The 26,928-nt window shown below is 41.8% G+C and overlaps 1 protein-coding gene across 2 annotated transcripts in view; it reads right to left on the bottom strand.

The window, feature by feature from the left end:
• The window catches only part of OPN4 (opsin 4), a 159,461-nt gene that overhangs the window by 111,422 nt on the left and 21,111 nt on the right, over positions 1-26,928 (bottom strand). Inside the window, exon 2 of one of the 2 annotated variants that reach the window (XM_077257176.1) lies at positions 9,029-9,171. In XM_077257176.1, coding sequence (XP_077113291.1) covers positions 9,029-9,171 — 143 coding nt within the window. Of the gene's footprint in view, positions 1-5,606; positions 5,743-9,028; positions 9,172-26,928 lie in introns of those variants that run through there. The other variant, XM_077257175.1, reaches the window with a different exon arrangement.

Below are 26,928 nucleotides of genomic sequence, written 5' to 3'. Positions count from 1 at the left end.
AGGGTCTGAAGGAGAGGAAACTCTCCTTCAGGCCCTGGGATCCATATTAATGTGTAAAATAAAGAATTAAAATTAAAAATATTGCTATACTCACCTCTCCGACGCAGCCTGGACCTCACCGAGGGAACTGGCAGCCTTCTTTGCTTAAAATGCACGCGTTTCCTGCCTTCCGTGACGTCATGGCTTGTGATTGGTCGCGTGCCGCCCATGTGGCCGCGACGCGACCAATCACAGCAAGCCGTGACTTAATTTTCAGGTCCTGAATGCCTAATTCTAGGTATTCAGGATTTGAAAATTACGTTACGGCTTGTGATTGGTCGCGTCGCGGTCACATGGGCAACACGACCAATCAAAAGCCGTGACGTCACGGGAGGCAGGAAACGCGCGCATTTTAAAATTACGTCACGGCTTGTGATTGGTTGCGTGCCGCCCATGTGACCGCGACGCGACCAATCACAGCAAGCCGTGACGTAATTTCAGGTCCTGAATGCCTAATTCTGCATTCAGGACCTGAAAATTACGTCACAGCTTGCTGTGATTGGTCGCGTCGCGGCCACATGGGCGGCACGCGACCAATCACAAGCCGTGCCGTCACAGAAGGCGGTAAACGCGCGCATTTTAAGCAAAGAAGGCTGCCGGTTCCCTTGGTAAGGTGCAGGCTGCGTCAGAGAGGTGAGTATATCCCTATTTTTTATTTTAATTCTTTATTTTACACATTAATGTTGTTTCGATACCCGATACCACAAAAGTATCGGATCTCGGTATCGGAATTCCGATACCCGCAAGTATCGGCCGATACCCGATACTTGCGGTATCGGAATGCTCAACACTAGTCCCTTACCCACTTCTAGTTGGGGAACTGGGACCACCACTCCTGCTTTCAAGAGGTCTTTTACATCTGTCCATATAGGGGAGGCGAAAGTTCTAGATCAGGGATCTGTCACAGCAAACCTTGATGGGGGATCTGTCAAATTCCAAGGTGTAGCCTTGAGAAATAGTGTTTATGACCCATTGATTTTGGGAGACGAGACTCCATGAATCTATGAATTCCTTGAGGCAACCCCCTACAGACATGGCATCATTGTCTCCTGTTCTTTGAACCAGACCCAAAGCGTGAGGGTGGGGCTCTACTCCCCCTTTAGGGTTGTCCCGCCAACCATCTTTTCCCTTTCCCTGATATTTCTGCCTCTGGGAGGGGTGGGTCCTTGGAAAGGGGTAGTATCTCTTTGTTTTTTCCTCAGGAAACCCTTTCTTCTTGTCAGTGGCATTCTCTAGTATATTATCTAGAACTGGCCCGAACACCCTTAAACCTGAAAATGCTATGGCACACAACTTATTATTGGACTGGTAATTACCCGACCAAGTCTTCATCCATAATGCTCTACGAGCTGTGTTGGACAAAGAGTTTTTCCAGGCTGCAAACCACACAGATTCCGCTGAGGTATCTGCCAAGAACCCGATGGCGAGTTTTAACAGGGGAAGACTTTCTAACATGGTATTCCTAGTAGATTTCCCTCTTAACTAATCTTCCAGTTGGTCTATCCATAAGTGCGTGGATCTGGCCACTGAAGTGGCAGCAATATTAGTTTTCATGATCACTGCTGATGCCTCCCAAGTCCTCTTAAGGAGTCCATCCGCTCTTCTGTCCATAGACTCTCTGAGGCTAGATGAATTTTAAAAGGGATTGAAGTCATTTTTGACACTCTGGCCACCGGAACGTCAATATTTGGAATCTCGTCCCAGGTCCTTATATCATCTGGGTCAAATGGTAGATGGAGTCTGAAATCGCAAGGAATGACCAAATGCTTCTCGGCGTCCTCACACTCCTCCATAATCATCAACCAGATATGGTTGTTTATAGGAAACACATGATGTATCTGTGACTGAAGGCCCCCAAACATCTCGTCCTGTACTGACTGAGGTTTCTAGGATTCCTCTATCTGCATTATGCTTCTAACAGCCCTGAGTAGTTCATCTGTGTCATCAGAAGAAAAGAGGTACCTCTTGCCCACCTCAAGAAGTTCCGAGGTAATCTCCCCTTCTTCCTCAAAGTCTGAGCTTATGGACTGTCCTCATCCTCTGAGGATTGCTCCATTTCCCATCTAGGTCTCTTGGGACGGGGACCCTGTTGGGGTGATTGGGCTGGTAAGATACCCAAGATGGAAGCCTGGACCGCCTCTCTAACCATGGTGCGCATTTCGTCCTTGCTGATTTTAAGAGTGCGTATTTCACATAGCTGTTTTGCCCATGCATCAGGTAATTTGTTATTACAGATGGCGCATCTCCTGGATTTCCCAGAGGACTTGCCGGTCCTTTTGGGAGCAGGTGTCATCCTGGCTGGTACTGTATTTTCCTAGTGCAAATACAGGACAGCTTACTAACCATGGTATCATCAGTTATCGTACCCCTGCCTTTAAGGTAACTCACGATCATTAGTGATTCAGCGGGAATGGCATTTCTCACAGAGTCCTCCATGCAACTCCAGAGGTTCACTCAGTAACAGCTCCATTTATACCAAGGCAGCTTTTATTTCCTACCTTGTCTTCTCTCAGTGCATACAGCTAGTCCCTCAAAGAGTCCTCTCCTGAATCTTCCTGGGCGGTATGCCAGCTTCGCCACATCTGATGTCACCAGAAAGCACCCCTGACCACCGGCGCACATTGCGTTCCAGCCTGGAATGCAACAGGAAGTTCTTCTGCCGTGCCTGGAAATAAGGTATGCGGCTACTGGTGATGGACATCAAGAGTCCTCGCTGAGAGGGAAGTGGCTCAAAGCCCAGAGCTCCTGCTCAACTGGGCGCATGGCTGAGGAACCCCCCTTTGGGGGGCTGTCAGCCCCAGACCTCTTGACAGGGGGAAGGAAAGGATTGACCCTGATCCCCCTGAGCCCACAAGGTAATCCAAGGAGCATTGGAGCTCCAACCCAGACTTCCATGTCTCTCTCGTGTCTGTCCTTACAGGGACAGGAAAAACACTGGGGAGTATGGGTGGGAGGGGTCTTTTAACCTCTTGTGTCTTTCCTGTCCCTATAAGGAAGGAAGGACAAGCTCCATGGTGCTGTCAGGAGGGACGTCCTGGAAAATTAGATACAAATGGAATAAAAACATATGCCAAACAGAAACCAAAGTTTGCACCTTGATCTGCCATATTTGCAGTTAATTCATTTTTTAGTACTGGATCCTTACAAATATATGTCAACTGGACATGAAAACAGAGCATTAAATTGAAGACTAAAAGCTGATTTTCACTGGCGGATTTCCTGTCCAAAAAGAAATGCTGACTACTGACATAAGGAGCCGATGAATTGTAGTATAAAAGTCTATTACATGGGCCAGTGTATATTGCATGATAACATATAACATGTAATCAGTAGCATGGCTTCAAGGGGCAGAGGTGGCAGTTGCTCTTGCTTCCTAACTTTGATGGTTCCACCAGGGGTAACTGCCGCAGCATGCTGATAAAGTTAAAGGGGTATTCCCATCTCCAAGATCCTATGCCCAAGACCTAGTAATAATAATAATTTTAGCAAATACCTCCAATTAGAAATTTAGTGCAGTTCTTCTGATTCGCTGTGTCTCTTTTCTCATGTGTAGTCATTCCAGGACGTTAGGTATCCATGGTTACCACCAAAAGCAACTAGATACCTAGTTGTCACTATATCAGTAGTCATAATCATGGATACCTAAGGTCCTGCAATGCCTGCACATGAGGAAAGAGACATAGCGAATCAAAAAACTATACAACAATTATAATTGGAGATATTTGCTAATATTACCATTATTACACATACTACATATTCGGATAGTATCTTGGAGATTGGAATACCCCTTTAAATTCTGTAATAGAGCAGGGAGACATGATTTCCCTGTACTACTGCTCTCCCTCCATTATGTATGCCACAGATCATTTTATGTATGTGATTTAAAAAAAAATTTAATGACACTTGGAGGGAGACTGTCACAGTCATCATCCAGTGTGGAGGCTACTGAGGGGGCAACATAATGTGTGGATACTACAGTGGGAGCCATCATAAAGTGTGGGAACTACTGTGGCAGCCATGATACAGTGTTGAGGCTACTATGAAGGGCCTCATACAGTATGGGGGCTACTGTTGTGGCCATCATACAGTGTAGGGTCTACTGAGAGGGCCATCATACAGTGTGGACTACTGTAGAGCCATCACATAGTGATGAGGTTACAGCGGAGGCATCATACATTGTTGGGGCCATCATGTAGTGTAGGGACTACTGTGAAGGCCATCATACAGAGTGTGAAGTACTGTGGGAGCTATTCTAGAGTGTTGGAATTACTGTGGGGCAACCATAAATTGAGTGGACTACTGTGGCAGATATCATACAGTGTTAGGAGCTACTTTGGGGGCCAACATGGAATGTTGAACCTACTGTGGGGACATTATAGAGTGTGGGAGCTATTGTGAGGGTCATCATACAGACTGTGGGCTACTATAGGGGCAAAAAACTGTGGTACTCTTCATACAGTGTGGTGGCTACTGTGAGGGCTTCATACAGTGTGTGGACTACGTAAGACAAAATTTGAACTTTTTGGAAGGTGTATGTTCCATTACATCTGGTGTAGAAGTAATACAGCATTTCAGAAAAGGAACATCATACCAACAGTAAAATATGGTGATGGTAGTGTGATGTTCTGTGGCTTTTTGCTGCTTCGGGACCTGGAAGACTTGCTGTGGTAAATGGAACCATGAATGTTGCTGTGTACCAAAAAAAAAAAGAAGAATGTTTGACCATCTATTCGAGACTTCAAGCTGAAGCACACTTGGGTTATGCAGCAGGACAATGATCCAAAACACACCAGCAAGTCCACCTCTGAATTGCGTAAGAAAAAAAAAATTAAGACTTTGGAGTAGCCTAGTCAAAGTCCTCACCTTAATCCAATTAACATGCAGTGGCATGACTTTAAAAAGGTGGTTCATGCTCGGGAACCCTCCAATGTGGTTGAATTACAACAACTCTGCAAGGTGAGTGGGCCAAAATTCCTACAGAGCGTTGTAAAAGGCTCATTGCCAGTTATCACAAATGCATGATTGCAGTTGTTGCTGCTATGTGAATCCAAACCAATTATTAGGTTTTGGGGGCAATCACTTTTTCTCACAGGGCTTTGTAGGTTTGGATTTCTTTTTCCCTTATTAATAAATACTTTCATTTAATAACTGCATTTTGTGTTTCATTTTGTTATCTTTGTCTAATAATTAAATTTGTTTGGTGACCTAAAACATTTAAGTGTGACAAACATGCAAAAGAATAGGAAATCAGGAAGGGTGCAAACTCTTTTTCACACAACTGTAAATACAACACCAGCACCATCATCTGTGCATAAATACATCACCAGAAAGACCATCAGTACATGAATACATCACCAAGCTAAATACAGCATTCAATTGTAATGTCAAGTCAGACCCATATACATTTGTATCTCATGAACCTACAACTCCCAGTATGTTTTTAACAACAATAAGGAGATTCTGGGAATTGTTGTTATCAGTCATTATCAGACTGTGGACCATACAGGAACCAACAGTACTGATGAGACATAGTCAGTATCGACAAGTAAACATTTACATCCAGGTACCTTATAGATGACATCTTCTCTGATTGAGTAGTTTCTTTTGTTTCTTTTCCATCTTGTGCAGATGCCATGGTGACTTTTTACATAAACAACTCTTCTCTGCAGACTTCCCTCTTCTCCGGTCTTCTGCAGCACATCCCTAGACAGTGCCCTTAAAAACAAGAGTGTTATTAAAATGCCCTTTGCATAAAAGAATCTGCCCATAATATAACTTAAATAAGCCTCCCATTGTACTGTATATGGCCTGGCCTCCACACTGTTTGCCATTATGAGCTACACCAGCCACACTGTCCGCCTTAATGTTGTATAACCACTCCACTGTCTGACATTATCAGCTATAACCACCCCACTGTCTGACATTATCAGCTATATCTGCCACCCTTATGAACCACGGACTATACCATAGCATCCCCCTCTTCACTGTTTTCCCTTAAGGTACCATCACACGAAACGACTTTGTAACGATATCGCTAGCGATCCGTGACGTTGCAGCGTCCTGGCTAGCGATATCATTTAGTTTGACACGCAGCAGCGATCAGGATCCTGCTGTGATGTCGCTGGTCGCTGAATAAAGTTCAGAACTTTATTTGGTCGTCCGATCGCCATGTATCGTTGTGTTTGACAGCAAAAGCAACGATACCAGCGATATTTTACACTGGTAACCAGGGTAAACATCGGGTTACTAAGCGCAGGGCCGCGCTTAGTAACCCGATGTTTACCCTGGTTACTAGTGTAAAATGTAAAAAAAACAAACAGTACATACTTACATTCGCGTCCCCCGCCGTCTGCTTCCCACACTGACTGAGCACCGCAAAGTGAAAGTGAAAGCACAGCACAGCGGTGACGTCACCGCTGTGCCCTGCTACTGCCGGCGCTCAGTCAGTCAGTCAGTGCAGGAAGCGGACGCCGGGGGACGCGAATGTAAGTATGTACTGTTTTTTTTTTTTACATTTTACGCTGGTAACCAGGGTAAACATCGGGTTACTAAGCGCGGCCCTGCGCTTAGCAACCCAATGTTTACCCTGGTTACCCGGGAACCTCGGCATCGTTGGTCGCTGGAGAGCGGTCTGTGTGACAGCTCTCCAGCGATCAAACAGCGACGCTGCAGCGATCGGCATCGTTGTCGCTATCGCTGCAGCGTCGTTTCATGTGAAGGTACCTTTACACTCTCTATTGCCCCACACTATATCCCGCAATGCAAATCTCTCTCCATGCTGTGCTCCCTTTTCACACTATGTCCTCATCCTTCCATCATGTTGTCCTCTCCAAACTAGCACAAGCTTCCAGTATCCATTGTTTCAGATGCTGCACATCTCGTATCTTCACAGCATAGACCACCACATTATGGGTGCCAGGTCCAAGCATTCCTACATGAACAGTTTCCTGGAAAGTGGATTGGTCGTCGTGGGCCAGTTGAATGGCCACCAAGGTCTCCCGATCTGACCTCCTTAGACTTTTATCTTTGGGGTCATCTGAAGGCAATTGTCTATTCTTTGAAGATACGAGATGTGCTGCATCTGAAACAACGGATACTTGAAGCCTGTGCTAGCATTTCTTCTGCGGTGTTTCTATCAGTTTGTTAAGAGTGGGAGAAGAGCGCTGCTTTGACAATCCAACACAATAGGCATCACTTTGAACACATTTTACAAGTGGTCATATACTTGTAAATAACTCATGAAAGAATAAAGTTATGTTAAAACCATGCACACCATTGTTTTTCTTGTGAAATTCTCAATAAGTTTGATGTGTCACATGACCCTCTTCTCATTGGAAAAAATAAAGTTGGATCCAAAATGGCCGATGTCAAAATGGCCGCCATGGTCACCACTCATCTTGAAAAGTTTTCCCCATCCCATATACTAATGTGCCACAAATAGGAAGTTGATATCACCAACCATTCCCATTTTATTTAGGTGAATCCTTATAAATGGCCCACCCTGTATATGCCCTTCTCATACTGTCGTCCTACACGGTATGATGGTCACTACAGCCCCAATATACAGTAAGATGTCCATCACAGCTCACATGCAGTACAATGTCCACCACAGCCCCCCATTATATGGTATGATTGTCCCCACAGCACCCTATACAGTATTATGGCCCCCCAGTCACTGACAAAGTATTATGGCCCCACAGCCCCTTACATACAATATAATGTCCCACACAGCACCCCACACAGTGTGATATCTACCACAGCTCCACATATACAGTATAATATCCACAACAGCCCCCAATATACACTATAATGTCCATCACACCATTCCATTATAAATACGATGCCCCCCACAGCAAACCATACAGTATTTTGGCCTCCCAGTCATCAACGCAGTATAATGGCCCCACAATACCTTATATACAGTATAAAATCCCCAACAGCACCCCACACAGTATGATAACCTCCAATATACAATATACATAGCCCCCTGTACTGTACAATGTAAGATCCCAGACAGTACCCAATACAGCATGATCACCTTCTTGTTATGTCCCTACAGCCCCTCTTGTAATGTCGCCATAGCCAGCCCCTCTTCTAATGCTCCCATAGTCAGCCTTTTATTGTATTGTCCCCACAGTCAGCCCCTCTTGCAATGTCCCCATCACCAGCTCCTTATGTCCCCAATACCAACCCCTTATGTTCACATAGTGAATCCCTATTGTAATGTCCTTGCAGTCAGCTCCTTATGTCCACATAGCCAGTCCCCTCTTGTAATGCCCCATTGTCAGCCCCTTATGTCCCCACAGCCAGCTTCTCTTGGAATATCCCCACAGGCGCTAGGTCTAATAGCCTACATTCATTAAGAAAATAATGAAAAAGCTTATACTCACCTAATCCAGGCTCCCTGTCCAGCGCAGCTCCGTTTCCTCTTCCATCTGGTTCAGCAGCGGGCGTTGCCAGCAAGATGATGTCACTTCATCATGATGTCTGACTTCCTCTGCATGCCCTGGAGTTCCCGGCAGAGCAGGGAACTGATTATTGCAGCTCTTCTGCTCCTGTGTCACCCTGCACCGTCTTACAGATGCAAATACAATTGAGTGCAGGGAAGGAGCGACGGCCGGGGTGCAGGCACAGAGTGGTGAGTGGTGCCAGAGGTGTTGAGCAATGTTAGGGTTTTTTTTCTCCGAAATTCCTTGTCCCATCCCTACAACTGATCATTGGGGGAGATGTTGGTCAGGCAAGTCTTCCTATTGCTTTGTTCTCCAGGAGATAATCCTCCAGCAGAGATGTCTCATGTCCTCATGTGGCAATGTCGGCGGACAAATAAAAACATTATGCTTTCTAGAACAAGGAGATGAAAAAAATGAAAAGCACAAAAGCTGATAATCACATGGAAGGGGTTAAATAGGACTTACTTTATGTAAAAATTCATACACACTTCTTTTAATAAGTAAAATATTTGAAAACAAATAAATAAATATCGTGGTACCTGCAGAAAGCGTAGATGACCAGAAAGTTACCCAAAGTCCCTGTTATTCCTACTGCCAGAATCACAGCCCCAATTACATAATGAACATGATCTGGAACATCAGCTGTAGGATAGGCATGATGGATATCTTCTCTAGGTGTTTCCTAATGAAGCCAGAATAGAAAATGTTATCAGTAAAATCATTTTTATTGTTAAAGTGAATCTGTCAACAAGTTTTTGCTACCTCATCTGAAAGCAGCATAATGTAGGAAAAGAGATCCTGATTCCAGAAATATATCACTTAGTTTACTGGGTGCAGCAGTTTGACACAATGATAGTTTTCAGATGTAGTAAGTAGCAGAGCTGAGAAAGGTAACCCCGCCCACACCACAGCTTTCTGTGTACATTGCACATTGACAGTGAGCTGCTAATTATCAGAGCAGGTGACTTGGTCAGACCAGGGCTCACTTGAGCTGTAGTGTAGATAGTGATAATCTCCTGGTGATAAAATATTAATTGAACAACAGTACACAGCCTAATAAGTGACATCGCTTGGAATGTGTCTACATCATGCTGTCCTCAGATTACATAGCAAAAACCTGCACAGAGATTCCCTTTAAATATGCAATAAATATGTACGCAAACAAATAGAAAATAATAATCTGTGGCAGTCAGAAAATCAGTCTATGGATCCTTTAGAAAAATAAAAAAAATCATGGTTAACAGGCTATAAAGGAATATGCGCTATGCAATATTTTCTGTCAAGGAAAAAAACAGCTAAAAGTACATCTGCATATTGCTCAAAAAGAAAGGTTAATTTGCAGACAAGTTCTTTTCAGGAATCCATAATTTACCAAGTCCTGTAGATAAGTAAAAAAGTAACTTTAAAGGGAATTTGTCTGCAGGATTTGCTATGTAATCTAAGAGCAGTAAGATGTAGGGAGCATGATTCCAGTGATGTATCACTTACTGGGATGCTTGGTGTTGATAGAATCCCTGCATTCTCTGCTGTAGATGTAGCCCACACCCCTGATTGGCAGCTACCTGTGAACACTGTGCATCAATCAGTGATGGATATTAGCCTGACTGGCTTGCACATGAGACATAGTCCTATAGTGATAATCTCCTGCTGATAAAACACTGATTACCTTGAAATACCAAAACACTGCCTAATAAGTGACACATCACTGGAATCAGTTTCTCATGTCCTATATTATGCTGCTCTCAGACAAAATAGAAAAAAACCTGCTGACAGAATGCCTTTAAAGGGAACCTGTCGCTCTATTCATGCTTCCCAAAGCAGTGTGAATTACAACTTGGCTGCACAAATGTGCTTAGAAGATCCAGCTCCTTCCTGCACTAGAGAAAAATATACCTGGCTGTAGTAGTAATGAGAAGCTCTGATTCGTGCTGACTGTGGTTTGGGTAGCATGAATCGAGTGACAGATTTCCTTTAATGGTGTTATTTTAATTTATAGTAACCATGAATTGTGGAGATAAAAAAACATATATATCATTATCAAGCACGCATAACAGATGCAGCTCATAGAATTTAGAATATATAAGAAACCTTTTGGAAGAACTTGATAAATCGGTCCCTAACCACAGTCTTAATTGTAAAATCCAATGCAGAACAAATGGGTTTAGTGCCTTATGTGGAAATATGGTAAGACTGGCATTGCAAGCACCAGTGCTAAAAGAGCTGAAATAATAGAAATACAGGCTATCACATGCATTTTTTTTATTTGGTCCAGGTTAAAGATTTAAAGTTTCCTGTATTCTAAAGTCTCACTAAAGCACCATTGTATTATTTTCGGCATGACTTTGTGGTAGCCATACTTCCCAAGGCTAATTTGCAATGAATGAACACTTTGATATTTAGTGAATGATAAGGCTGAATGATAAGGTCAATTTCCAGTTAACATAACTCAGAAGGATATGCCTATTGAGAAGCTCCTCAGACAGAAAATAAATCCTTAATGTTTTTGACAACACACATATTGGAGTATTGTCCAAGTTTAAAATGAATGGATTCAACTGTATCTGTCCATTTGTTTTCAATGAAAAATATGCAGTTGTGGAAGAAAAAAGACTGAGACTAAATCTTAAAAAATTGTGAAATAGACTGACCACGCTTCACGGGAGAATATCACAGAGCAAACTAAGTGGGTCCAATAAACAAAGACTATATAGAGACTGGTAGCCGTCCAATAAGACAACTAGCCCCAGATGGCACTCCCAGAGAGAATAGGAAAAAAAAAAGCTAAGTAGATTTGATGAACAAAAACTGTATATAGTAATCTAGTAGGCATCCATTAACACCATCCCGACCTATGACACAGCGTATGCGTCATGAAAGTCGGTGCCAATCCGACCTGTGACGCATATGCTGTGTCACAGAATGATCACGTCCCTGAAGGTCGGGTGAAAGGGTTAACTGTAATTTCACGCAACCTACAGGGACAGGGGGAGAGGGACTTCAGTCCAGGGGGGGGGGTGGCTTCGCCCCCCCTGTGGCTACGATCACTCTGATTGGCTGTTGAAAGTGAAACAGCCAATCAGAACAATTTGCAATATTTCACCTGTGAAAAGTGGTGAAATATTACAATCCAGCCATGGCCGATGATGCAATATCATCGGCCATGGCTGGAAACCCTGATCTGCCCCCGCCACTGATCTCCTCCCCAGTCCTCCGTCCTGTCCCGTACTGTGCTCCGCTCCCCTCCTTCCTCCTGTCCGCTCCCCCGTCCGCCTGTCCGCTCCCCCGTGCTCCAATCCCACGCACCCATGCACCGATCCCATTCCCTCATACTTACCGAGCTCCGGTGTCCCTCCCGGTGTCCGTCTGTCTTTTCCATGGGCGCCGCCATCTTCCAAAATGGCGGGTGCATGCTCAGTGCGCAGATTCATTCCAGGTACATTTTGATCACAGTGATCAAAATAAAAAAGATAGTAAATGAACCCCCTTTTTCACCCCCATAGGTAGGGACAATAACAATATAAAGAAAATATATTTACTTTTATTTTTCCACTAGGGTTAGGTTTAGAACTAGGGTTAGGGCTAGGGTTAGGGTTGGGGCTAGGGTTAGGGCTAGGGCTAGGGTTAGGGCTAGGGTTAGGGCTAGGGTTAGGGTTAGAATTAGGGTTAGAACTAGGGTTGCAGATTTGGCTGCAGGTTAAACCTATGGAAAACCAAATCCACTGTGCCCATGGTGCAGAAAATACAGCGCAGAAACGCTGCGTTGTTTTTTCCGCAGCATGTCATTTCTTTGTGAGGATTCCGCAGCGTTTTGCACCTGTTCCTCAATGGGAATCCACAGGTGAATTCCGCACAAAAAACACTTTAAATCTGTGGTAAATCCACAGGTAAAACACAGTGCCTTTTACCTGCAGATTTTTCAAAAATGGCGTGGAAAAATCTCCCACGAATCTGCAACGTGGGCACATAGCCTTAGGGTTAGGGTTGGAATTAGGGTTAGGGTTGGAAATAGGGTTAAGATTAGGCTTGTGGTTAGGGTTATGGTTACGGTTAGGGGTGTGTTGGGGCTAGGGTTGTGGTTAGGGTTGGGATTAGGGTTAGGGTTGGGATTAGGATTAGGGTTATGGTTGGGATTAGGGTTAGGGGTATGTTGGGGTTAGGGTTGTGGTTAGGGTTATGACTAGAGTTGGGATTAGGGTTAGGGGTGTGTTGGGGTTAGGGTTGGAGTTAGAGTTGAGGGGTTTTCACTGTTTAGGCACATCAGGGGTCTCCAAACGCAAAATGGCGCCACCATTGATTTCAGTCAATCTTGCATTCAAAAAGTCAAATGGTGCTCCCTCCCTTCCGAGCCCCGACGTGCGCCCAAACAGTGGGTTATCCAAACATATGGGGTAACAGCGTAATCAGAAAAAATTGCACAACAACTTTGGGAGTCTAATTTTTCCTGTTACCCTTGGGAAAATAACAAAATGGTTGCTAAAAAAGCACTTGGGGGTTCAAAGTGCTCAGTCACCATACATCTAGATAAGTTCCTTGTGGGTCTAGTTTCCAAGATGGGGTCACTTGTGGGGGGTTTCTACTGTTTAGGCACATCAGGGGCTCTGCAAATGCAACGTGAAGCCCGCAGACCATTCCATCAAAGTCTGCATTTCAAAGCGTCACTACTTCCCTTCCGAGCCCCGACGTGTGCCCAAACAGTAGTTTACCCCCACATATGGGGTATTAGCGTACTCAGGACAAACTGGGAAACAAATATTGGGGTCCAATTTCTCCTGTTACCCTTCTGAAAATAAAAAATTGCTTGCTGAAACATAATTTTTGAGGAAAGAAAAATTATTTTTTATTTTCACGGCTCTGCGTTGTAAAGTTCTGTGAAGCACTTGGGGGTTTAAAGTGCTCACCACTATCTAGATAAGTTCCTTGGGGGTCTAGTTTCCAAAACATGGTCACTTTTGGGGGGTTTCTACTGTTTAGGCACATCAGGGGCTCTGCAAACGCAACGTGACTCCCGCAGACCATTCCATCAAAGTTTGCATTTCAAAATGTCACTACTTCCCTTCCAAGCCCCGACGTGTGCCCAAACAGTGGTTTACCCCCACATATGGGGTATCAGCTTACACAGGACAAACTTGGCAACAATTATTGGGGTCCAATTTCTCCTGTTACCCTTGCAAAAATAAAAAAACTGCTTGCTAAAACATAATTTTAGAGGAATGAAAAATTATTTTTTATTTTCACGGCTCTGCGTTATAAACTTCTGTGAAGCACTTGGGGGTTCAAAGTGCTCACCACATATCTAGATAAGTTCCTTGGGGGTCTAGTTTCAAAAATGGGGTCTCCTGTGGGGGGTTTCTACTGTTTAGGCACATCAGCGGCTCTGCAAACGTAACATGATGCCCGCAGACCATTCCATCAAGGTCTGCATTCCAAAACATCATTACTTCCCTTCCGAGCCCCGACGTGTGCCCAAACAGTGGCTCACATATGGGTATCATCGTACTCAGGACAAACTGGAAAACAACTTTTGGGTCCAATTTCTCCTGTTACTCTTGTGAAAATAAAAAATTGTGGGTTAAAAAATAATTTTTGAGGAAAGAAACATTATTTTTTATTTTCACGGCTCTGCGTTATAAACTTCTGTGAAGCACTAGGGGGTTTAAAGTGGTCACCGCACATCTAGATTAGTTCCTTGGGAGGTCAAGTTTCCAAAATGGGGTCACTTTGGGGGGAGCTCCAACACGACATGGTGTCCGCTAACGATTGTAGCTAATTTTTCATTCAAAAAGACAAATGGTGCTCCGAGCCCTGCTGTGTGCCCAAACAGTGGTTTACCCCCACATGTGAGGTATCGGTGTACTCAGGAGAAATTGTCCAATAAAATTTATGATCCATTTTATCCTGTTGTCCAATGTGGATATGAACAAATTGAGGCTAAAAGAATTTTTTTGTGAAAAAAAGTACTTTTTCATTTTTACGGAACTATTTTTGAAGCACCTGGGGGTTCAAAGTGCTCACTATGCATCTAGATAAGTTCCTTGGGGGGTCTAGTTTCTAAAGTGGGGTCACTTGTGGGGGAGCTCCAATGTTTAGTCACACATGGGCGCTCCAAACGCGACATGGTGTCTGCTAAAGATTGGAGCCAATTTTTCATTGAAAAAGTCAAATGGCGCTCCTTCCCTTCCGAGCCCTGTCGTGCGCCCAAACAGTGGTTCCCCCCCACATATGGGGTATTGGCGTACTCAGGAACAATTGTACAATAACTTTTGGGATCCAGTTTCTCCTTTTACCCTTGGGAAAATAAAAAAACTGTTGCTAAAAGATCATTTTTGTGACTAAAAAGTTAAATGCTCATTTTTTCCTTCCATATTGCTTCTGCTGCTGTGAAGCACCTGAAGGGTTAATAAAATTTTTGAATGTGGTTTTGAGCACCTTGAGGGGTGCAGTTTTTAGTATGGTGTCACTTTTGGGTATTTTCAGCCATATAGATTCCTCAAACTGACTTCAAATGTGAGGTGGTCCCTAAAAAAAATGTTTTTGTAAATTTTGTTGCAAAAATTAGAAATCGCTAGTGAAATTTTAACCCTTATAACTTCCTAGTGAAAAATAAATGTGTTTCCAAAATTGTGCTGATGTAAAGTAGACATGTGGGTAATGTTATTTATTAACTATTTTGTGTCACATAATTCTCTCGTTTAACAGAATAAAAATTAAAAATGTGAAAATTGCGAAATTTTCTAAATTTTAGCCAAATTTCAGAACCGCTAAGATCCGTTGAAGCGTTCCTGAGATATTACCTCATAAAGGGACACTGGTCAGAATTGCAAAAAACGGCCAGGTCATTAAGGTCAAAATAGGCTGGGTCATGAAGGGGTTAAACAAATAAATACTGTAGATAACTAGCCCCAGATGGGGACAACACTATTAGCACACAGATCCCCTTTATAATAAGACAGGCAGTGAAGCCCTTAGGCCATGTGCACACGTTCAGTATTTTTCGCGTTTTTTTCACGTTTTTTCGCTATAAAAATGTGATAAAAACGCGAAAAAAAGCTTACATATGCCTCCCATTATTTTAAGTGTATTCCGCATTTCTTGTGCAAATGTTGCATTTTTTTCCGCGAAAAAATCGCATCGCGGAAAAAAAAGCAACATGTTCATTAAATTTGCGGAATTGCGGGGATTCCGCACACCTAGGAATGCATTGATCTGCTTACTTCCCGCACTGTGCCCATTATGCGGGAAGTAAGCGGATCATGTGCGGTTGCTACCCAGGGTGGAGGAGAGGAGACTCTCCTCCACGGACTGGGCACCATATAATTGGTAAAAAAAAAGAATTAAAATAAAAAATAGTCATATACTCACCTTGGATGGCCCCCGGAGTCTTCCCGCCTCTCAGCGGTGCATGCTGCCGCTTCCGTTCCTATAGATGGTGTGTGTGAAGGACCTGCGATGACATCGCGGTCATATGACCGCGATGACGTCGTGGTCACGTGACCGCGACATCATCGATGGTCCTGCACACACCATCTATAGGAACGGACACCGCTGAGGAGATCGGCTGTCTGCAGAGGGTGAGTATAACCATTTTTTAATTTTTTTATTATTTTTAACATGATATCTTTTTACTATTGATGCTGTATAAGCAGCATCAATAGTAAAAAGTTGGTCACACTTGTCAAACAGTATGTTTGACAAGTGTGACCAACCTGTCAGTCAGTTTTCCAAGCGATGCTACAGATTGCTTGGAAAACTTTAGCATTCTGCAAGCTAATTTCGCTTGCAAAATGCTAAAAAAAACGCGAAAAAAACGGGAAAAAACGCAAAAAAAATGCGGATTTCTTTCAGAAAATTTCCGTTTTTCTTCAGGAAATTTCTGCAACAAATCCTGACGTGTGCACATACCCTTACCGTTCAGTGGAGAGTGTCCTGTGTGAGCTGGCAGATCTGCAGATATATTGCTGTGAATTGCAGATGCAGATAGCAGTAGAGCAGGACAGCAAATTAATCAGACAGAGCCAGGTTAAGCTCCGGCCAGCAGCTTTTCCCTGGATGTTTGTGAAAGTGACCTGAGCAGCTGAGGTGATTCTAGTGGTGGTTTTCTGCTGCATGGTCAGGTAGCGCTTGTGTGTTTTTGTATTTTCTTTTTAAACTTAAAAAAATGTTCACATGCGCTCTACAGCAGACCCACAAAAGACACAATAGCACTCCATAGCAATGAGGTGTTTTTTTTCTAATTTTTATAAAATTTCGATAAACAACAATGTTCCATGTGTTTTGTGAAGGACCAACTTTGGAAACATCACAATACAGGCATGCAAAGTGTACAGTTGGAGGTTAGTCTAAGAGAAAAAAAAAAGCCATGTAAAAAGTGGTGTATTAATCTCCAGGAGGTACAGTGGGGGAAATAAGTATTTGATCCCTTGCTGTCACGGAGAGACTAGGTGGGCGAGAGCTTATAACCCGGGCCCCTGCAATTTCCCTAAGACTAGGGAAATACTGACTGGCCCTCTACCTGAAGTTTACACTGATGGTGTGCATGTTCAGGCCTCGAACCTCATCCTGCCTCCTGATACAACCCTGAGCTGGAAACCTCCGCCCTCCACCCAGTGAATGCAATACACCAGTACCCACAGTTAGCACAGACAAGGATAAAGGAAAATATACATCACGCTGCAGTCACTCAGGAATACACTATAAATGTGCAGGGCAAAATAAACACAAATATAGGAAGGAGTAAATAAGACAAGGGAAAATACACCACCAGCAACGATACTCCAACGACCAGCTCTCCACTCCAGACCGAGATAACAAATGCGCAAGACAGAAGTTATAATCGGCAACGCCCAATGATCAGGAGAACTATGAAAAGGCAATGGGCATGGCCCAGCCTCCAATCTGAAGATCAAGTAAATTAACCCCGGAACAGCTAGACAAAATCTAGCCGACGCCAATGAGCAAATAGTGGTCAAAAGCGGAACTACCGCTGTCTGTCGAATGACCTGGTCTGAACAGCGTCCGACATGACACTTGCTGATTTTGTAAGTTTGCCCACTGACAAAGACATGAACAGTCTATAATTTTAAGGGTAGGTTAATTTTAAAACAGAAGATAGAATACTAAAAATAAAATCCAGAAAATCACATTGTATAAATTATACACTGTAAATTTATTTGCATTTTGAAGTGAGAAATAAGCATTTGATCCCTCTGGTAAACAAGACTTAATACTTGGTGTCAAAACCCTTGTTGGCAAGCACATCCAGTCAGACGTTTTTTGTAGTTGATGATGAGGTTTGCACACATGTCAGGAGGAATTTTGGTCCACTCCTCTTTGCAGCTCATCTCTAAATCATGCAACTTGGAGCTTCAACTCCCTCCATAAGTTTTCTATGGGATTAAGGTCTGGAGACTTTTTCTGTCTAACCTGTCCTCCCATTATGAAATCTCCTCCCATGTGACCGCTGCAACTTGTGATTGTCCACAGTTGTTACTTGATGAGACATCACAGAAGGCCAGATGTATGGAAAATATTATTGGACTAGGGTTATAGGAGCTATGGAAATCCATACCTTTGGTCAATTTCCCTGCAGATTCTGCCCAGATTTTGTCCACAGCATGTGAATGAAATGTGGTACACCATCAAGAATCAAGAGGTAAAATTTGCATCATATCTGCACTTATAGCGTTTTTACTATAATGTAAGGATCTCAAATCTCATGAAAATACATGTATTTAATATGCGCCTTTCATAGAGTAAAATAACACTGGCAAAAAAAAAAACATTAATGTTAGGAACTCAGATCGCCTTACACTTTTGACACGGCAAATAAACCTCTGATCTCATAAGAAGATTTATGCCCTGAAAAAATTAGAAGCCTTTGACTCATCAAATGCAATGAGATCAGTGCACTGTAATCATGGTGATGGCTTTCATTAGATGCCCACTAATTCAATCATATTTATATTCAAGTGTTCCTTTCTTTCATAGTTAATTTGATTCTTGCATAGTGCTAAATCCCCATGAAATTCTACTAATATTATTTAAAAATTAGGTAAGTAAATTTTCTAATTGAATATCAGCCTAGTAGTGTGATTAGTCTATACTTTCCCTCTGCAATTTCCACTTATAAAATGATTATTTTTTATATTTTTACATCTGCAACATTTGTGAGATGGTTTCCAGTCATATCTGAAGCCATAGCAGTGTGTTGGATCCAACAGCCTCATTTGGTCATTTTGACGACAAGACTACTGCTGCATGCTGCATTTCTGTTACTGCCAAAAATAACAAAACCACTCACTTAGTACTGAACACCGCCACGATCTGATGGACTAATGGCTATTCATCAACAATTTTTTCCTTCTTGTATTAACCTCAGTGCAATCACTTTCGAAAGCACAGCATTTTTCTTTATGGGAGTAAGCAAATGAAATGAAATAATTAAAGTAAACTAATTGCAAAAAATATAGTCTGCCAGTGTCTTATTTTATTTTCTTTGGCATCATGCTGGATTTCCATTAGTATAAGGCAGAATAATTGCTATGCTTTCCTTCACCCATGGCAAAGACTAAGACTATTGCTTAACCCCTTTCTGCCATTGGAAGTACTATTCCGTCCATGTGGGGTGGGCCCTACTTCTCAAGGACGGAATAGTACATTCAGAGCGATCGGCCGCGCTCAAGGGGGTAGCGCGGCCGAACGCGGCCAGGTGTCAGCTGACTATTGCAGCTGACATCCGGCACTATGTGCCAGGAGCGGTCACGGACCGCTCCACCACATTAACCCCCGGCACACTGCGATCAAACATGATCGCAGTGTTCCAGTGGTATAGGGAAGCATCGCGCAGGGAGGGGGCTCCCTGCGTGCTTCCCTGAGACCCTCGGAACAACTCCTGCAGCCCTGCCTGTCAGATCGCTGATCTGACACAGTGCACAGCAAAGTGTCAGATCAGCGATCTGTCACTTTACTGTGATGTCCCCCCCTGGGGCAAAGTAAAAAAGTTAAAAAAAAAAATTACATGTGTGAAAAAAAAGAAAAATTCCTAAATAAATAATAAAATATATATATATATTGTTCCAATAAATACATTCCTTTATCTAAATAATAAAAAAAAAATAAAAGTACACATAGTTAGTATCCCTGCATCTGTAACGACCCGACCTATAAAACTGTCCCACTAGTTAACCCCTTCAGTGAACACTGTTAAAAAAAGGCAAAAAACAACGCTTTATTATCATACCGCCGAACAAAAAGTGGAATAACTCGCGATCAAAAAGACGGATATAAATAATCATGGTACCGCTGAAAACGTCATCTTGTCCTGAAAAAAACGAGCAACCATTCAGCATCATCAGCAAAAAAATAAAAAAGTTATAATCCTCAGAATAAAGCAATGCAAAAATAATTATTTTTTTCTACAAAATAGTTTTTATCGCATAAAAGCGCCAAAACATAAAAAATTATATATATATATGAGGTATCGCTGTAATCGTACTGACCCGAAGAATGAAACTGCTTTATCCATTTTACCAAATGCGGAACGGTATAAATGCCCCCCCCCCCCAAAGAAATTCATAAATAGCTGGTTTTTGGTCATTCTGCCTCACAAAAATTGGAATAAAGAGCGATCAAAAAATGTCAAGTACATGATAATGTTACCAATAAAAATGTAATCTCGTCCCGCAAAAAACAAGACCTCACATGACTCTGTGGACTAAAATATGGAAAAATTATAGCTCTCAAAATGTAGTAACGCAAAAAATATTTTTTGCAATAAAAAGCGTCTTTTAGTGTTTGACGGCTGCTAATCATAAAAATCCGCTAAAAAACCCACTATAAAAGTAAATCAAACCCGCCTTCATCACCCCATTAGTTAGGGAAAAATTAAAAAATTGAAAAAATGTATTTATTTTCATTTTCCCATTAGGGTTAGGGCTAGGGTTAGGGTTAGGGTTAGGGTTGGGGTTAGGGCTAAAGTTAGGGTTGGGGCTAAAGTTAGGGTTGGGGCTAAAGTTAGGGTTAGGGTTTGGATTATATTTACGGTTGGGAATAGGGTTGGGATTTGGGTTAGGGGTGTGGTTAGGGTTACCTTTGAGATTAGGGTTAGGGGTGTGTTTGGATTAGGGTTTCAGTTATAATTGGGGGGTTTCCACTGTTTAGGCACATCAGGAGCTCTCCAAACGCGACATGGCATCCAATCTCAATTCCAGCCAATCCTGCGTTGAAAAAGTAAAACAGTGCCCCTTCCCTTCCGAACTCTCCCGTGTGCCCAAACAGGGGTTTACCCCAAGATATGGGGTATCAGCGTACTCAGGACAAAATGCACAACAACTTTTGGGGTCCAATTTCTCCTTTTACCCTTGGGAAAATACAAAACTGGGGGCTAAAATATAATTTTTGTGGAAAAAAAAAGATTTTTATTTTCACGGCTCTGCATTATAAACTGTAGTAAAACACCTGGGGGTTCAAGGTTCTCACAAAACATCTAGATAAGTTCCTTGGGGGGGGTCTAGTTTCCAATATGGGGTCACTTCTAGGGGGTTTCTACTGTTTAGTTACATCAGGGGCTCTGCAAACGCAATGTGATGCCTGCAGACCACTCCATGTGCATTCTGCATTCCAAATGGCGCTTCTTCCCTTCCGAGCTCTCCCTTGCGCCAAAACAGTGGTTTACCCCCACATATGGGGTATCAGCGTACTCAGGAAAAATTTTACAACAACTTTTGGGGTCCAATTTCTTCTCTTACCCTTGGGAAAATAAAAAATTGGGGGCGAAAAGATCATTTTTGTGAAAAAATATGATTTTTTTATTTTTACAGCTCTTGCATTATAAACTTCTGTGAAGCACTTGGTTGGTCAAAATGCTCACCACACATCTAGACAAGTTCCTTAGGCGGTCTACTTTCCAAAATGGTGTCACTCGTGGGGGGTTTCAATGTTTAGGCACATCAGGGGCTCTCCAAACACACATGGCATCCCATATCAATTCCAGTTATCTTTGCATTGAAAAGTCAAATGGTGCTCCTTCCCTTCTGAGCTCTGCCATGCGCCCAAACAGTGGTTTACCCACACATATGGGGTATCAGCATACTCAGGATAAATTGTACAACAACTTTTGGGGTCCATTTTCTCCTGTTACCCTTGGTAAAATAAAACAAATTGGAGCTGAAGTAAATATTTTGTAAAAAAAAGTTAAATGTTCATTTTTTTAAGCATTCCAAAAATTCCTGTGAAACACCTGAAGGGTTAATAAACTTCTTGAATGCGGTTTTGAGCACCTTGAGGGGTGCAGTTTTTAGAATGGTGTCACACTTGGTTATTTTTTTCATATAGACCCCTCAAAATAACTTCAAATGTGATGTGGTCCCTAAAAAAAATGGTGTTGTAAAAATGAGAAATTGCTGGTCAACTTTTAACCCTTATAACTCCCTAACAAAAAAAAAATTTGGTTCCAAATTGTGCTGATCTAAAGTAGACATGTGGGAAATGTTACATATTAAGTATTTTGTGTGACATATCTCTGTGATTTAAGGGCATAAAAATTCAAAGTTGGAAAATTGCGAAATTTTCAAAATTTTTGTCAAATTTCCATTTTTTCCACAAATAAACACAGGTAATATAAAAAAAAAATTACCACTATCATGAAGCCCAAAATGTCTCGAGAAAACATTGTCAGAATCACTGGGATCCGTTGAAGTATTCCAGAGTTATAATCTCGTAAAGGGACAGTGGTCAGAATTGTAAAAAATTGGCCCGGTCATTAACGTGCAAACCACCCTTGGGGGTAAAGGGGTTAAATCTTGCACTTGAATACTCTGGGACAAGGCAGTGTGGCTTGTTGGCATCTTCTTTGCACTCAAAACCTAACTCTTAAAGAATGCATAGAGTTGTAAAGAAATTCCAGGCACAGATTTAACCCCTTTCCGATGTTAGGCATAATAGTATGCTCACGTCACTCCCTCCCTCCCTTTGATGTGCGCTCCGGCAGTGAGCCCACATCTTTCCCAGCACATGTCAGCCGTTTTGAACAGCTGACATGTGCCCGGAATAGCCACAGATGGAATCGCGATCCACTCACAGCTATTAACCTGTTAAATGCCGCTGTCAAATGCTGACAGCGCATTTAACATGCATTTCTGGCAATCACACCTGAAATCCATCCATCGATGACTCACGTGATCACGGGTCACCAATGGGTTGTCATGACAATCAGAGGTCTCCTGGAGACCTCTACAGTTGTCACTGCCAGATTGCTATGAGCGCTGTCAGGTGGTCGGTGCTCATAGCAAGTGAGGTGTTCTGCTACATGTAGGGGATCTGATCATCGCGTGTATGTAGCAGAGCTGATCTCCCCTTTCGCCCCATTCAAAATAAAACAATAAATCAAACATACACATATTTGGTATCACCGCATTCAGAATCGACCAATCTATCAATAAAAAAGGATTAACCTGATAGCTAAATGGCATAGTGAGAACAAAAGTAAAAACGCCAGAATTACATTTTTTTTGGTCTCTGCAACATTGCATTAAAATGCAATAACGGGCGATCAAAACATCGTATGTGCACCAAAATGGAATAATTAAAAATGTCAACTCGGTGCGCAAAAAATAAGCCCTCACTCAACCCGAGATCAAGAAAAATGGAGACCCTACGGTTATGGGAAAATGGTGCATTTTTTTGTTACCAAAATATGGAGTTTTTTTCACCACTTAGATAAAAAAAAACTAAACATGTTTGGTGTCTATGAACTCATAATGACCTGAAGAATCATAATGGCAGGTCAGTTTTAGCATTTAGTGAACCTAGTAAAAAAGCAAAACAAAAAACCACTGTAGGATTGCACTTTTTTGCCATTTTCCAGGACACAATATGTTGAAACAAAAGGTATCTTTCAAAAGTACAACTCATCACACAAAAAAACAAGCCCCACATGGCCATATTGACTGAAAAGTAAAAAAGTTATGGCTCTCGAAAGAAGATCAGGAGGGGGATCATGAGTGATCAGTAAGTAAAAAAAGACTGGAAAGAGATTGTGCTTTTACCAGAGTACGTATTATACTGACATCTACTGGGCGCCACAATCAAAGGATCCAGCTACATTAGAGGAAGAAAGGAAACAGCCCTTCAACTTAAACTAATCTTCAGATTTGATGAGGTAAGATTTATCTGACATGTAATAACATTAAATGTTCTTAAAACTTCTCAGAAAATCATATTTAAAAAACTTGCAATTATAGGTTGTAACTCACATTTATACTGTGCTCTGTTATGAGCACTGTGATAGGTACCAAACTTTTGTGTCTTCCTAAAATGAGGTCCATCAGTGGAATTGAGACCCAATGAAGACCAAAGTTATTGTGTCTGCCCCATTTGGCTCTGTTGGTTCTCAATTAGGGGATCACTGTGAATCCTGTTTTTCGAGGAAACCTGATCCAATGCTCACCATAGAGCAAAGTATAAATGTGAACCGAGTCTAACTAAAATAAACACATTGGTTTGGTATTAATTTTACAGAAAACACATGCACACGTGTAAAAGGCTACAACTACAAGGCAGTCACAGTTTGTCTGTAACAAAATATATTTGTTTGGCATCTTAAATCTCTGGAAGGAAATACAATACAGTTAAGCATTGAGAAAGATAAATGTGATCATTTTGTTCCATTCCTATGCACAAAAAATTGGCAGAGATAGTTTGAAAAACCTACATAAAATTAAATATAACATTAGGTTTTTAACACTTGACATTCCAAGAAAAAATAGCAAAATGAAATTTCTGCATGGAGAGAAGTCATTCCCCCACCCACAAAGTTACACTTATTTGGTCCCTGCAATTTGGAAGATTCATGGTGGTCTTCATACAAATTACATCTCAACCACAGCTGCTTATTCAGATAATGAGTGGAAATAACAAGCAACCTTTACATATTTCTTCTTAGTTATGTTCTGAGAGTAATTTCTACCATAAGCTTTTGAAGAAGAGGTTAGTGAAACATTAAGAGTGGGATGGATTCCTTTTCCTGGCGTGTAACTTGAAAATTTCAACTTTTAGACAGGTTGTGTCAATATAATGGAAGATGAGGAAAAAGGAGGTTCTCCAGCTCCTAAAATCTTGAAATTCTTTATTGGTGCATATAAATATAGCGTGATAAAAATCCTTGCCCAAAGGTGGATGTAGTCATGTGGACAGACAACGCATTTCGATCTATATGATCTTAATCATCTCTAACACCATATGAACATTGCTGGTATTCATAGTACTGAGTAGCCTATCGCTATAGATTTCAAAATCACATGACTGAAAAATCGCAGGTCCTAATGTCTGACCACTTTATGAATATATTAATTTATCTGCAGACCAAAAAGAGAAAAAGTTTGTAGAATGAATGGCACCAGAGGAGTACACCATCTGGACTCGGATACATGTGAATCCAATTTAACAGCCTGCACGAAATCCCAGGGTTTGAGGTGCTCAGCATAAAAAACATGTAATCTTGACAAACAAATAGTAGAAAGAGATGCGGCACTCACCCTTTTTGCTTGTGAAATCGTGTTGTTTTTATTTGGACAGACATGAAAAAGTTGTTACATGCCCATGTGATACATCAGGCATACAGGAGGGTGCGGGGAGAGAAGGAGGACGACGTACGTTTCGCACAAAGTGTACTTCGACGGGTCCAGGTGATTGATTACTGTTCTTCATTTCCTTTTAAAGGGGATTTAGACGTATATGCATAGATATATAGTAACAAGTGGGTAAAACAAGCGTGAAAGTGCATTAAAAACAAGTAATCATAAATCACAAACAGACATATAACTTTAGGCGACCTTTTGAAACTTTTTGGTACGATTTATAGCGTTAGCTGCGTTTATAGGAAAACTGACATGTGACATGAGCTCTGGATCTGAATTATGTTTCTCTTTCATGTGCTGTATTAGCCTCAAACATCCTTTACCTGTGTTTATCGATTTGTAATGTTCTTTAACCCCTTCATGACCCAGCCTATTTTGGCCTTAATGACCTTGCCGTTTTTTGCAATTCTGACCAGTGTCCCTTTATGAGGTAATAACTCAGGAACGCTTCAACGGATCCTTGCGGTTCTGAGATTGTTTTTTCGTGACATATTGGGCTTCATGTTAGTGGTAAATTTAGGTCGATAATTTCTGAGTTTATTTGTGAAAAAAACGGAAATTTGGCGAAAATTTTGAAAATTTTGCAATTTTCACATTTTGAATTTTTATTCTGTTAAACCAGAGAGTTATGTGACACAAAATAGTTAATAAATAACATTTCCCACATGTCTACTTTACATCAGCACAATTTTGGAAAGAAATTTTTTTTTTGCTAGGAAGTTATAAGGGTTAAAATTTGACCAGTGATTTCTCATTTTTACAACAAAATTTACAAAACCATTTTTTTTAGGGACCACCTCACATTTGAAGTCAGTTTGAGGGTTCTATATGGCTGAAAATACCCAAAAGTGACACCATTCTAAAAACTGCACCCCTCAAGGTGCTCAAAACCACATTCAAGAAGTTTATTAACCCTTCAGGTGTTTCACAGCAGCAGAAGCAACAAATAGGGGAAAAATTAACATTTAACTTTTTAGTCACAAAAATGATCTTTTCGCAACAATTTTTTTATTTTCCCAAGGGTAAAAGGAGAAACTGGACCACGGATGTTGTTGTCCAATTTGTCCTGAGTACGCTGATGCCCCATATGTGGGGGTAAACCACTGTTTGGGCGCACGGCAGGGCTCGGAAGGGAAGGAGCGCCATTTGACTTTTTGAATGAAAAATTGGCTCCAATCTTTAGCGGACACCATGTCGCGTTTGGAGAGCCCCCGTGTGCCTAAACATTGGAGCTCCCCCACAAGTGACCCCATTTTGGAAACTAGACCCCACAAGGAACTTATCTAGAAGCATAGTGAGCACTTTAAACCCCCAGGTGCTTCACAAATTAATCCGTAAAAATGAAAAAGTACTTTTTTTTCACACAAATTTTCTTTTAGCCTCAATTTTTTCATTTTCACATGGGCAACAGAATAAAATGGATCCTAAAATTTGTTGGGCAATTTTTCCTGAGTACGCCAATACCTCATATGTGGGGGTAAACTACTGTTTGGGCACATGGTAAGGCTCGGAAGGGAAGGAGCGCCATTTGACTTTTTGAATGAAAAATTATCTCCATCGTTAGCGGACACCATGTCAGGTTTGGAGAGCCCCTGTGTGCCTAAACATTGGAGCTCCCCCACAAGTGACCCCATTTTGGAAACTAGACCCCCCAAGGAACTTATCTAGATGCATAGTGAGCACTTTAAACCCTCAGGTGCTTCACAAATTGATCCGTAAAAATGAAAAAGTACTTTTTTTTCACACAAAAATTTTTTTAGCCTCAATTTTTTCATTTTCACATGGGCAACAGGATAAAATGGATCCTA

The sequence above is a fragment of the Ranitomeya variabilis genome, chromosome 4 (assembly GCF_051348905.1).
Source record: "Ranitomeya variabilis isolate aRanVar5 chromosome 4, aRanVar5.hap1, whole genome shotgun sequence".
NCBI lineage: Eukaryota > Metazoa > Chordata > Amphibia > Anura > Dendrobatidae > Ranitomeya > Ranitomeya variabilis.
This window is presented reverse-complemented; position numbering and strand designations above follow the sequence as displayed.